This window comes from Bos indicus, chromosome 2, assembly GCF_029378745.1.
Source record: "Bos indicus isolate NIAB-ARS_2022 breed Sahiwal x Tharparkar chromosome 2, NIAB-ARS_B.indTharparkar_mat_pri_1.0, whole genome shotgun sequence".
Classification (NCBI taxonomy): Eukaryota; Metazoa; Chordata; class Mammalia; order Artiodactyla; family Bovidae; genus Bos; species Bos indicus.
Genome location: NC_091761.1, coordinates 1816752 through 1830630, shown reverse-complemented (window position 1 = coordinate 1830630; position 13879 = coordinate 1816752). Strand labels below are relative to the sequence as shown.

Sequence of the window (13879 nt, the reverse complement as noted above, 5' to 3'; positions counted from 1 at the left end):
GTTGATGTGTCTGCCCTAGGGGCATTTGTTCTTTGTGGGTTTTAGCAACCCTTTTGGGGACGAAATGAAGTCTCTGCTCTTGTAAGGCCGGGATTTGGAGTGGAACCCCTCGTCAGTCTGATTCCTCCGGAGGGTGGTACTCCTATAAGACAGGTAAGTAAATCAGTCCATAGTGGTTGCATAGAGAAGTTCATTTCAGCTTGGCCTCTGGGAAGGAAGAAGTCTTTTCTAAGAATTTGTAACCATTCAAGGATGTTTTGGGTTCTGCTTTGAATTACTTGTCCTTCCAAGGGGTCCATAAATTGAGAAACTAACAAAAAACGTAGTCTCTGGGCTGCATTACCCCTGAAGCACCTGACAGCAACGAACGCAGAACTGTGTGAAGGCAAGCGTTCCCAGTCTAGGTCGTGTGGGTGGCCCAGAGTTCTGCCTGGTAAGTCAGAGTCATTGTAAAACACCATGCTTTGTTCATCGTGTCTGAGTCACCAGTCGTGATAGATAGCAGGAATAAAACATCAGGTAGACACCACATCAAACAAGCGTGCTGATAATAATTGAAGATGCAAAAGAAAGAATCATAGCAAAAAGAACCAACTGGAACTTAAATGGAAAAAAAAAAAGCATTTGAACAGAATTCCAGTTAAACCGCAGGCAAAACACTGCTAAAGGAGGGACCAGTGTGCAGCAGAAGGAAGGGGGAAGTAGACTGGTTACGAAATAGAGGTGTTAGGATGAGAAGTTCTGAGGAGAATTAAAAGCTCCAGAAGGACTAAGTAGAGAGACTAGAAGGAAAATAGTGACAGGATTTTCTAGAATTGGTAAAAAATAATTTAGTGGTGAGACCTCCTGTCTTTAATGTATTTGCACTAGTTTAAGCAGAGTTCCAGGTAGTCTACTGAAGAGAATCCTGTGTAGCTCTGAAATCAGGAAATAGGTTAAACTTGATGGTGTTAGCATTACCTGATAGACTATGTAATGAAATATTGGTTGCCTGTCATATACCAGGTCTGTGTACTTTTTAGGGTTTTTTGTTTTTGGTCTTTAAAAGGAAATTTCTAAAACTTTTAAGTCTTTAAAATTTTTAATTGATCTTTATTTTATTCATTTCTTTATACCTTGGAGAAGGCAATGGCAACCCACTCCAGTACTCTTGCCTGGAGAATCCCATGGATGGAGGAGCCTGGTGGGTTGCAGTCCATGGGGTCTCGAAGAGTCAGACACGACTGAGCGACTTCCTTTCACTTTTCACTTTCACGCATTGGAGAAGGAAACGGCAACCCACTCCAGTGTTCTTGCCTGGAGAATCCCAGGGATGGGGAAGCCTGGTGGGCTGCCGTCTATGGGGTCGCACAGAGTCGGACACGACTGAAGTGACTTAGTAGTTACGCCTATCTCTTGCCTTGCTTTTAGTATTTTGGTCTCCTTGACTTTGATAAAACTCTCTGATCAGCAAAAGTTCAGTATAGAAACTTGTAACCATTCTAGGTATTTTGAATGGAAATTGGAGTTAAACAGCGAAATAATGTGCCTACAGGATTTTAAGGCGAGGATAACTTTAGTACCTTTATACCATTTTATGCTTACCATTCTATACTTTAATACAAGCAGATGGAGAAGCTTGTCCATAATTTTCTAAAATTTACACTTAATGGGTAAAAAGGAACGTCTTCTAATTGTAGTTACATGAGAGCTGACATACAGTCATTCATACCTGTGGATTTGGGGTATCATGTCCTGGAACCTGGGATACTGAGGGATGACAATAATTGGGTTCGTATACACCATCTTACTATTGTTTTCTAATTCATAGCTCCTGTATCTGTTTTGTTCACTTTCTTTTTCTTCTTTTGGATTCACCAAATATTTTACATTAAATTTTTCTTTCTGTTAATTTTTGAAAAAATTACTATTTAGTGATGACTCTAACAATTACAACACATTTTGCCCCCTCTCTTCTTTTGTATATCAGAGTTGGACACGACTGAGCGACTGAACTGACCATGCCTTAAGCCATTACTGTTTTTATTTTGTGCAGTCAACATTAACTCACACATTATTTTCATTGCTTTCTGTATCTATGTGTTTTTTGTTTGGGATCATTTTCCTTTTACTGGGATAAATCCCTTTAGTTACCCCGCCTCCCCCACTCTTACTGCATGTCTGCTAGCAGTGAATTTTCTCTGTGAAAATGTTTTTATTTTGCTTTCATTTTTGAGCCTATTTTTGATGAGTGTACTGGTTTTCTGTGACTGCTGTGACAAATTGCTACAAGGATGGTGGCTTAAAAACCATAGAAATTGATTCTCTCACAGTTGTGGGAGCCAGAAGCCAAAATCCAGGCATGGCAGGGCCTCACACCCTGTGGAAGCTGGAGGGGAGAATCCTTTCTTGCTTCTTGAAATTTCTGGAGCTTTCAGTGTTCCTAGACGTAGATTGCTTTGTGGACACATCATCCCGGCTTCTGTTTTCATGGTTACATCATTTCCTTCTCATCTATGTTTCACAGTGTGGACACTTGGGTTTAGGCCCCCACCACCTGTTATCTATGATGAGTATCTTGAGATCCTTAACTTATGTCGACAAAGAACCTTTTCCCAAATAAGGTAACATTTATAGGTTCCAGGGATTTGATGATATTTCTTCTTAGGAGTTCCTTTTTTTTTTTGCCTGCCACACTGAGTGTACAGTTTTAGGTTGGCAGCTATTTTCTCTCAGCACTTTAAAGGTAGTTGTGTTGTCCTCTGGCTTTTGTCATTTTTGTTTCTTTGAAATTAGTATTTCCCTGCTCCCTCCTTGCTGCTTTTAACATATCTATGTTTCTCCTGTGGAATAACAAGACGTGACTATGTTTTGTGTTTATTCTGCTTAGTGCTCACAGAGCTGTTTGACTGGCTTGATTTTTTAAAAAATGTATTTAGGTTATGTCAGGTCTTAGTTGCAGCATGTGGGATCTAGTTCCCTCACCAGGGATAGAACCTGGACCCCGTGAATGGGGAGTGCAGTCTTAGCCGCCGGACCATCAGGGAAGGGAGGAATGGGAATAAAAGAATATCTCCTCTGAAGTGAAGGTAGTTTTTCCAAAAGAGTAGGGTTTAGTCTCAATTTAAGGAGAACACTTTTAAATAGCTTGGACAGCTCAAAACTGCTATTTAGGGAACTGAAAACCAAGTAAGCCAAGAACAACATTAAAAAAAAAATTCTGGCAAAGCAGCAAGAGGATGAAAAGTTGGGTTTGTATAGTTTTCAACACAGAGGTAAGGAAAGAGGCATCTCTTCTCAAAAGCTCTGAAAACCTATGGCATCAATGGATAGTTGGAGGGGATTGGGGTTTCTTTCTCAAAGGCTCCTAGGGCACTCACCCCTGTCTTCCCTACCCCGTTACTACATTCACCCTTTTCCCCTCCACTTCCGCACTGAAGGGGGCAGCACTTTTTTAGACTTGAACCTCCAGGTACCATCTCTGCAGCCTAGATTCTCCCTGGAGCCTTGGGAGTTCTGCAAGTGGAAGCCAGACTTGCAAGACTGCCAGAGGTGTGTCGGACCTGGAAAGAGCTGGGTGTGGGTGACTGGAGCCTTAAAGCTCACGCACCAAGGGGAAGAAGGAGCACATCTTTTTAGGGAGCAGGATCAGCCTGCTCCCTACCCCTTTGGTGATCAATATTCATTTGATGAGGCAGAGACCACCTCCTGACTGTCCCCCTGGACTCTGCCCTAAGAGGCCTCTGGCATCTGTGACAGTGTGGGTCCCAACCTCCTTAGTCAGCTGAGGCCAGCACTTCAGGGGTCCCTCCAGTCCCATCTCAGACTCCTCCTCCCTGGTACTTTATCTAAGAGAGGAAGGACCACAGAGGGACTTGGCTGAATCAAGGGTTCCATGAGCCTATGGACCAGTTTTAATCCCTAGAGCCTGAGATTCAGTTAAATATTACTGAAACCTACTGTAAGGTAGATAGTCTTCCCTGTAGCCCAGATGGTAAAGAATCTGCTTGCAGTGCAGGAGACCAGCTGGGTTGGATTCCTGGGTTGGAAAGATCCTCTGGAGAAGGGAATGGCAATCCACTCCAGTATTCTTGCCTGGAGAATCCCATGGGCAGAGAAGCCTGGCGGGCTACAGTCTGTGCCACGAAGAGTTGGACATGACTGAGCGAGTAACGCTACTGCTACTACTGTAAGGTTAGGAGACTGAGTCTCAGCACTGTGGGTGCAGCCCTGGGACCTTGCACAGGGCACCCCCCTCAACTTCAGGAGGAGGGTTGCTGCAGCTCCAGGTCCTCTGCAGCTCCTGCTCCCAGATTCCCCCTGGACTTGTAGGTTACTAGTGGAGCAAGCCTGGCTGGTGGAGGGCAGGGGCAAGATGAGGGACCAAAGACTTAGACACTGTGCACAAGTCTCGTAAACAGCTGCAGCAGCTTAAAGCGAACCTGAGGTCTACTTTTCAGAGTAAGAAATACAGAGTTATTTTAAAGACCACGTTGCAGTCTCTGGATCTGTGGTCTGTTATCAGTTTATCTTTTTTTTTCTTTTTCACTCATATGTGGTCCTATGCCTTACTATTTCTAGTATTTTTTTCATGGAATGTAATACATGGTGTATTAAAAAGTATAGGTGGTCCAGTTGATGTCTTCCCTCCCCATTTGAGGTATGATTGATAAGAAAAAAAATTGTATGTATTTAGTTTGTACAGCACTTTTTTTAAAGTGTATGTGATGATTTAATGTATGTATATGTTGTAAAATGACTACAGTTGAGTTTCCCCAAATACCACCACACTGGGGATTAGAGTTTCTTTTTTTTTTTTTAGAGTTTCAAAAAATAAATTTTGGAGGGCACTTTGACATTCAGTCATATCATGCCCCCAGGCCAACTGTGTCCATATATTCTAATTTCTCCTTTGTTACATAAAGGGTGTTGTACACTGAGATGGAATTAGGAGTGCAGACATCACTGTGGTGGATGACACTTGTGAAGGATCTGGTGGGTGGAAGCAGCACTGGGGAGGGGGGCCTCAGGACCGTGGTGCCTGTGTGCAGTGTCAGCTGGCTCGGTGAGGAGCCCTGCGGTAGCTTCGGCAGGGGAGGTCTCAGCAGGCAGAAGTGGCCGAGAGTGTGCTGCTGCTGAACGCTGTCAGCCTCCTTCCTCCTTGAGGCTGAGTAGGCTTCTGGAACAGAGGTGCAGGTGCTGGTGTTCGCTTTGCTTTGTCAACTTAATCATTGTTCCCTGTCAGCTCACAAAGGTTTGCCTTGTTCTTGGTGTTTTATGTAATACTGCTGCATAAGCCTGCAACTTGTGGGGTTTTCATAGTTTAATTCAACCAGTTCTTTGGATGGATATGAAGGATTTTGTTTGAAGGATTTTGCTATTCCAGTAATACTGTAGTGGATTGTGTTTGAGGAAATTATCTTCAGGGTGGATTCCTTGAGGTGAAATGGCCAGGGGAGCGAGTGCATGCAGATGTAATTTTTTTCCTGTTATTCTTAAAAAAATGTTTTTAACTTTTATATTGGAGTATAGTTGATTAGCATTGTTGTGTTAGTTTCAGGTCTACAGCAGAGTGATTCAGTTATACATGTACATGTATCCTTTTTCAAATTCTTTTCCCATTTAGGTTATGACAGAATATTGAGCTGAGTTCCCTGTGCTATATAGTAGGTTCTTGTTGGTTATCAGTTTTAAATATAGCACCAACTTTACTCTTGTTTACCATACGTTCTTCTCGAAGTCTGTGAGTCTGTTGCTGTTCTGTAAATAAGTTCATTTATATCATTTTTTTTTTAAGATTCCACATAAAACAAATACCCCATGTTACTTGTCTTTGTCTTGCTTCACTTAGTATGATGATTTCTGGGTCCGTCTATGTTGCTGCAAATGGCATTATTTCATTCTTTTAGTGGCTGAGTAATATTTCATAGTATATATACTACATCTTCTAATGCAAATGTAATTTTAAAGGTACTAGGAAAAAATCCTACTGCTTTGTATTCCTACCAGAAGTGTGTGAGTCTGTTGTTACCCCACAGCCTTGCCAGCAGAGTGTGTTGTCTCCTTTTGGATTTTCTCCAGTCTGAAGTTAGCAATGTGGTTGGCAGTTCTCTCTGTTCATGTCTTCTGTTGGTTGTTTTTTTCTATTTTTCTTTTAACTTTAAAAATTATTTACATATTAAGTGTATTTGCCCATTGTCTAAATAATTTGCAAGTATGTTTCTTGTGAAAAGCTGTCTTTTTTACTCAGCTAATGGTATTTTTTGCTATTCTGAAGGTTTTGTTTTCATGAAGTGATTAGGATTTGAGATCACTTCCAATTTCTTGCAAGAGAGGAGCGCACTATTTAGCTTTCCAGCCCCTGTGTGCCAGAAGGGAGGTAGAGTAGATGTTGGAGATAGTTTACGGTGCTTGCCAAGGGGCATTTTCAGGAGGACAGTTCTGTGGCCAGCACCGTGGGCAGGAACAGGAAGGGACAGTGGTTCTCTGCCTTGTTGACTGGAGCCCTGCAAATTAGAATTTCCTGGAGGGATTATAGCTCCTCACAGCTAGTTGTGTCGCTAGTGAAGTCTAGCAGACCTTGGCTCTGTGCCCTGTAGTGCCCCAGTGACTCGTAACTGGGTCCAGCTGAACTATGAGGGCCTTAGAGCAGATAACTGAGGCCCCTCTGGTTTTGACTAAAATTTCTTTTGTGTTCACATGATTGATAAGTGGTTATAATTTAGTCATATTAAGGATCCCTCATTTGTGTTAATAAAAGTCAGGTTGCTTGCAAATGGATTGTGAGGTTGGATTTTTCCCAGTTCCATGTGTATGTATATGGTTAGAGCCTCTTTAGTGCATGAAGCTCTTAGCGCTCTTATTAATCTTGCTAAGTAATGAATTATGTGAATAAACTCTAGAGTAAAGCTGCCAGAAATATTGTGAGTTTTCTGACTTCATTTTGGGTTTTTGTTTTTCCTTCTTCATTTAATTCCATTTCTGTCAAATGTTTTCAGTTATAGAAAGTTGTAAGCATTTACTCATAGGTTTAAATGACATGTTTATGATCGTGACCCATCACAACTCTGAGGAGAGGAGACGACTAGAGGCAGCCTGCTGAGTACCCACGTGCTTTTGGGCTCCCGAGCTCAGTCTGGGAGTTGTGGTGAAGAAGGTGAGGACAGTCAGGTCTTTGGGAGCCCTGGTTTTAAAATCACACTGTTCTTTATTTTTCTCCAGCTGGTTTCCCAATGGGCTATGCAGCAGCAGCTCCTGCCTACTCCCCCAACATGTACCCTGGAGCGAATCCTACCTTCCAAGCAGGTATGCAAGCCCACATGTGCTGGGTGGCAAAAGTGTTTTGTTAATGTGACTGTGGGAGAATGTAATGGGGATGAATTTCAAGAAGAGTGGTTATAGAATTGGAATTTGGGGTTTGTATTGATTTCTTGGTTCATAGGATTAGGCTTCTTGATAAGTAGAATAAAAAGTTAATTCTTTTTGCATTTAAAGCTTTGTATATTGCATTTCAGATATCCTTCCACAACACAGAACTTCATTCCAGTCATAGCTTGGTACGAGTAACTGTTTGTGCCAGACTTTGTATGTATTTATGAAATAGTGTTGATTACTAGAGACTAAAGATCATCCTGCCATTTTAATGGGTAGAATTTCCATGTTGCTAACATTTCTAGAGATAACTGATCTCTCTCTAGTACTTTAGCACTTTGATTATGGTTTTAAAAGAAAGTCTTACTTTCTGTGTAAGGTCCATAAGAATATTTTCAGATTTTAGAAATCAGTGGTACAGGTGAAAGTGGAATTTGTTTGAGTCTGGACCTTGTAAAGACAGTTTTTCTTAAACGGGACTTTCCTCTGTGAGCCTTCATTTTGGTGTTGGCTCATTCCAGGCTTTATTCACCCAGAATGGACTTTGTGATGCTGCTGCAACTGTGGTGGCCTACACTCCGACCCAAAGGCTCAGCCTCCTGAGTCTGCTGGGGTGCGCCTTTGTCCCTTGGAACCCGTAGCCTCACGTAGTTAACTTGACAGAAGAGGAGACAGCAGCAGTGTCCGTGTCCTGAGTTCTTGGTTGGATAATCATAAAATTCTTCCTTCCTTCTGCCCATGTGTCCCATTCCAATCCCATCCTTACTGCCTTTGTTCGCCTTGTAGCTCACACCCAAAGAAAGACCTTCTTGGCTTGGTCTTCTTGCTTCCAAGGTTTCTCTCCTTGACTTTGTGTTCCTTGGCTTTATACCAGAGTAATGTTTGCAGGTCGATTTCCCATGACTCTTAAGACACAGTGAAGCCTAGTCTCCAATTTAAAATTCCTAGGTCTTTGCCACATTGACCTGTTCTTTCCAAAACAATATTTTTCTTTTGTTTTTGCATGGCTTTTATTCGCACTCTTTCTCTTACACCTGGACTAGAATACCTGCTACTTCATGCCATCTTTTGGGATCTGTAAGGGAACATCCCTTCCCTGGGATGAAGCAGTGTTTTTCTCTGTTACTACTCACTGGATTCTTTAACCGCTGAGTGGTACTACCATCTCCTTTTGTAAGCCATCTTATCTGGCTTAACTGTGTAAGCACAGCTGTCTGCAGGTGTGACTGCCTCTCAGTAACTACATGCATTTGCAGGGCGCTCAATGCAGTGCGTGGCATCCTTTCAGTTTCGTGTGTTCACTCACTGCTCATCCCCAGAAGTTTCCTCCTGCTCCTTTGTGACCTTGCCTAGGCTCCGGGAAATAGCTCCTCTGTTTTCCCTCACTGCAGATCACTTGTAGTTAATCTAAAATTTTGTATAAGTGAATCATATAAAATGTATTTTGGAGGGTGCTGGCTTTCATTCAGCACAATTTTTGACATCCATGTTGTAGTTTATATCAGTAGTTCATTTCTTATTGTTGTTCCATTGTACAGAAATACCACTAATTGATTATTCATTCACCAGTTGATGAACATTTGGCTTGTTTGCAGTTTGGGGCTGTCACAAATGAAACTGCTATGAATATTTGTGTACATTCTTTATATGAACATAAACTTTCATTTCTCTTAATAAATACTTCGGGCAGGTAGGTATACATTTAACTTTATAAGAAACTGCCAAACTATCTTCCAAAGGGGTTGTGACATTGTATGCTGCCACCAGCAGTGGAGGAGAGTTCAAATGCCTTTATGTCTTTGCCAATACTTGGTAGTCATTCTTTTTAATTTTAGACATGCTAGTGAATATGTAGTGATACGTTAATGTAGTTTTAACTTGAACTTATCTAATGACTAATAATATCAAACCTTGTTTCATGTGCCTGTTTGCCATTTGACTTTGGTTAACTGTGTACATCTTTTTCTGCCTGTCTGTTTTTAAGTTTGTTTTCTTATTGGGTTTGAGAGTTCTTTATCAGATACATGATTTGCGAATATTTTTTCATAGTCAGTGGCTCTTTTCAGTCTCAACATCATCTTTAAAAGAGCAGGAGGTTTAAAATTTAACGAAGTTCAGTTTATCATTTTGTTCTTTTATGGATCATGATTTTGGTATCATTTCTAAGACATCTTTGCCTAACCCAACATCACAACAGTTTTCTTCTAGAAGTTTTACAGTTTTAGATTTTACTTTTAGATATATGATCCATTTTAGGCTAGTTTTTCTATATGGTGGTAGGAATGAATTGAAGTTATGTTTTGCATAAGTACTAGTTTTTCTACTATATGTGATCATGCTGGAGACCTCCAGAAAATGTCATTGTTCTAGAATTCTCCAGTGTAGCTCACTTGTACTCATTTTCTCTGTGGTACAAGTTAATGTAAAAATGTACTAAAAGCTTCCAGTGTTTTCTTACTCTTTTACAAAAAGAGCCTCAGGTTTATTTGCAGCTGGTCAGACTGCTTTGCTTGGCCTGCAGGTATGAAGTGCTCCCCTGAGGAGAAGGTTTGGTGTGTACAGGGCGGGTACTGCTGTCTGATAGCTTTCTCCTCTTGCCAACCTGTAGAACAGCTGCCATTCCTCTTCCTTCTTGTAGAGAACTGGGTCCTTTCTTTCCAAGACTGCTCTCAAGCTGTTCCTCTAACCCAGAAGTGGGGCCTGCAGGGGGGAGTAGTGGGCGTGATGGGCATGGTGGCTGCCAAGAGGACCTGCCTGGTTTGAATGGGTGTCCCCTGCTGAGTGCTGGATGGTTGTCAACTGCCACACTGCTGGCCCAGCATTGCCAGATCTTCAGATTGTTAGGAGATGCTGGGAATAAAGATGTGTGTAAAATTTGCAAAAAAAATAAATGGTACTTTGAAAGCCCCACCAGTGTCCTGTTGAGTGCTTTTAGCCACCTGACTGGAGTCTGGGCTACACCTGTATCCCTTCTTTTTCTGAGATCCTCTCAGTATTTTTATAACTTGAATTTTTAAATTTCCTTTTTTAGTGGGCCTTTTTTCTTATCTGTTGATTAAGTAAAAATTTGTCACTGTAAAAAAACTAAATTTTTTCTCCATTTCTGCTGCTTTCTCAGTCTTCTGGTTCTCTCACCACCAGATTTTCAGACAAAGCTGATGTGTAGTATATGGAGTGTGTGTATGTATGTGGCCTTTAAAGCACTTTTGCAGCCCCAACACTGTTTATGTCTTAGTTCTTAGAAGTGTGACACGGAGGGTTTAGAGAATGAGATGTCGTGTCTTTTGCTGAAAGATTCCATTACTCAGAATCTGGAGATGAGGGTGATATTAATTGCATTCTCATGAACAAGCACAGTAAGCTGAATACATGTGCATCCGGAGAGGAATGTCCATTTTTGGAATCAGAACAATATTGGAAAGCGTTCAGGCTGTTGTGTTAACAAGATGTGGCGCAAATCCTGACTGTGTCACTCCTGGGAAAGATGTTTCATTTTTGGCATTTATTTAATGAATCATTATATCTCCTCAGCTATGTTATTTGAGGATTCTAGCAGTAAGCATGCAATCATACTCCCAAGGCACATTCAGGCACACATTCAGGATTCTTTTCTACTCCCATTTACAGCCAGCAGTATCTGTAACTAACATCATATTTGCATTGATCATCAAGAAAACATTCAGTTTTTTGTAGTAAGCTCTTTGTAAGAGGTAAGATTTAGATATTACATTGGCAGTGTCTTTTTACAAGATGAAAACATCGCTAAGAGTGATGCAAAGGCTTCTGTGATTGCTTCCATGCATGGCTTAGTGGTGGATAAATTAGGGAAACATGTTTGGAGGACAGTTTGGCAGTATAATAGAAAGAAGCTTAAAATTGAGATCAGTATGCAAATAGTTATGTGTAAGTGCAGATCTACCTAGTAAAGTAATGGTTTGATTAAACTGTTGGTTTATTTCAGTGTTTAACTGGTCTCTCTCTTGTTTGAGAGGGATATTAAATAAGTGAAAATGCTTTATGATATTCTGCTTTTTTTCTTTTTAAACTCAGAATTATGTCCATGAAGTAAGATCCCAGATTTGTTTAAAAATTAAGCTCCACTTTGAACTTATGGTTGATGTGGGGAAGGGATAATTAGGGAGTTTGGAACGGACGTACACATTGTTGTATTTAAAATGGATAGGGCTTCCCTGGTGACTCAGTGATGAAGAATCCACCTACCACTGCAGGAGAATATGGGTTTGATCTCTGATCTGGGAACACCCCACATGCTGTGAAGCAACTAAGCCTGTGCGCCACAACTGTTGAGCCTGTGCTCTGAGCCTGAGAGCAGAAACTCTTGAGCCCACATGTTGTAACTACTGAAGCCCAAGCGCCCTAGAGCCTGTGCCCTGCAACAGAAGCCCCTGCAGTGAGAAGCCTGTGCACTGCAACTGGAGAGTAGCTCCCACCCTCTCTCTCTTGCTGTGACCATGTCAGCATTGCACACTGCTGTGAATGTGTGGCTGTTTTCTTCTGCAGTTACTTTTTTCTTCCCTAGATTTCTGTAACTACATAGTTAATTAAATCCTCTACTTCCGCCCAGGTGTGGAATCTCTTCTCAGCTTTTTAGGCCATGAGGGTTTTCCCCTCTTGGTGATATCTTTTTGAAACCTTCTCTCATCTTCTGGCCTTGGCTGCTTGTCCTCTGGGGCTTACCCTGGGTCTTTCTCCTCCATCATCCCAGGGAGTTTGCGCCTCTTCCCTTACACTTGATTCTTTGTCTACTTTTTTAGTTTATTCCTTGGTGTTAGTGGAGGATCTTTGTTCAGTAATCTCTCGAGAATATTAGAAAATCATAGTTTTGAGATCTTTCATGTCTGAAAATGATTTATTCTGCACTCACAGTTCATGGTTTGTTTGTCTGGATATAGAATTCTAGGCTAACAGTTATTTCCCCTTAGAATTTTGGGAACATTGCTGAATTATTTGCCAGTTTTGTTGTTGCCATTGAGAATGTCATTATCTTTTTAAGAACATGCTATGTCTTTATTGGCTGCGCTAGGCCTTGGTTGGTGCGCACGGGCTGCTCTGGTCGCAGCGAGCGGGGCTGCTCTTCACGGTGGTGCCCGGGGCCCTCATCTTGGTGGCTGCTCCTGTGGAGCACAGGCTGTAGGGCGCGGCTTCAGCAGTTGCAGCATAGGCGCTATAGGTGCTCTGCATGTGGGATCTTCCTGGACCAGGGATTGAACCTCTGACCCCTGCATCGGCAGGTGGATTCTTAACCACTGGACCCCCAGGAAGACCCAGTGTCTTTCTGATGCTTGGTGGACTGGGCTGGGCTTATCTTTGGTGCTCTGTCTCTGGGTTCTGAAATTTCATGATGCTGTGTTTGGTGCAGGTTTTTCCTCTTCACATGTTCTATGTTTCTGAATTTCCATATTTCCTAAGTAAATGTCTTATACTTAGAAAGTTATTATATGAAATATGTGTGGTATGCAGTACTTTGGGGGGAAAATGATCTGTTTCCAAGTAGAAAGCTTCTGCCCCTCAGAGTTCACAGTTGGAGAGCTGTGGCCCTGTCTGTGCATGAGTTCTGCCCAGAGAGGTCAGCCCGTGGCAGTGTGTGTCTCCTGAGAGTGAGGAGGGGCAAGGCTGTGATTAGTGTGTGGTCTGTGTGGCATCCTTATGAATGATCTCTAGGAAAGGAGCATGTGGAAAGCTGTTAACTGTTTTTGAAAGACCAAGCGATGAATGTATTTGGTTTTGCATTATGAATCATTGGCACATCTAAAAATTGTTTCACAAAGGCTTTGTCTGTTTTTGATATTATGAGATGTATATGTGTTTATTTGTATTTTTTAAGTTTGTAAGACTCCTGTTGAGGTTGTTGTGACACAATGAATCTAGTGCTATATAAAAGAAAAAGGAATGTGTCTACACACATTTGGTTTTTAATTGACTGAGAGACATGTTTGCATCCCTTGAAATTGATTTGTCTTCAGTGTTGGATAGAAAGTGATGTAATATTTGTGCCCATATGAAAAGCCAAAATCAATTTCTAAGTTTAGGACATAGTTCACAGTTATAAGAATAAGCAGTAGGATAATATATATATTATCAGCAGTTAGAAATTGTTGTTATAATTAGCAGAAATAGTGGGTGACTGTTTTTCCAATATACAGAGAAGCTGGAAAAAACTCAGTGAACATCAATAAATGGACTGTCAGGGTTCTACAGTTAAACTTTAAAATCAACTTTTAAAATTAAACATTTTACTCTGTCCATCCTGAAGTGTGCCTTGTTTTTTCATGTGTTTTGAACTAAGCTGTGGATGTTGATACACTTTACCCCTTGTATTTCAGTGTGCATATTGTTTGTATTTGTTTACAGTTCTTTTAGGTTTTGATTTTAGGTGAAATATACACATATGAGATGTGCACATTTTAAATACATCATTAGTCATCTTTTTATCTTCAGAAAAATGTACATATGAGGCAGGTGTTAAAAAGGACACTTCAGGTGAGTAAGAGACCTCAGGCCAGCTGAT

General features: G+C 41.3%; 1 protein-coding gene across 2 annotated transcripts in view; it reads left to right on the top strand.

Moving 5' to 3' along the window:
* FAM168B (family with sequence similarity 168 member B) overlaps nt 1-13879 on the top strand; it is a 40714-nt gene that overhangs the window by 10856 nt on the left and 15979 nt on the right. The window contains exons 1-2 of one of the 2 annotated variants that reach the window (XM_070801551.1): nt 20-153; nt 7201-7284. In XM_070801551.1, coding sequence (XP_070657652.1) covers nt 7212-7284 — 73 coding nt within the window. In that variant the 5' untranslated portion in view covers nt 20-153; nt 7201-7211. Of the gene's footprint in view, nt 1-19; nt 154-7200; nt 7285-13879 lie in introns of those variants that run through there. The other variant, XM_019968806.2, reaches the window with a different exon arrangement.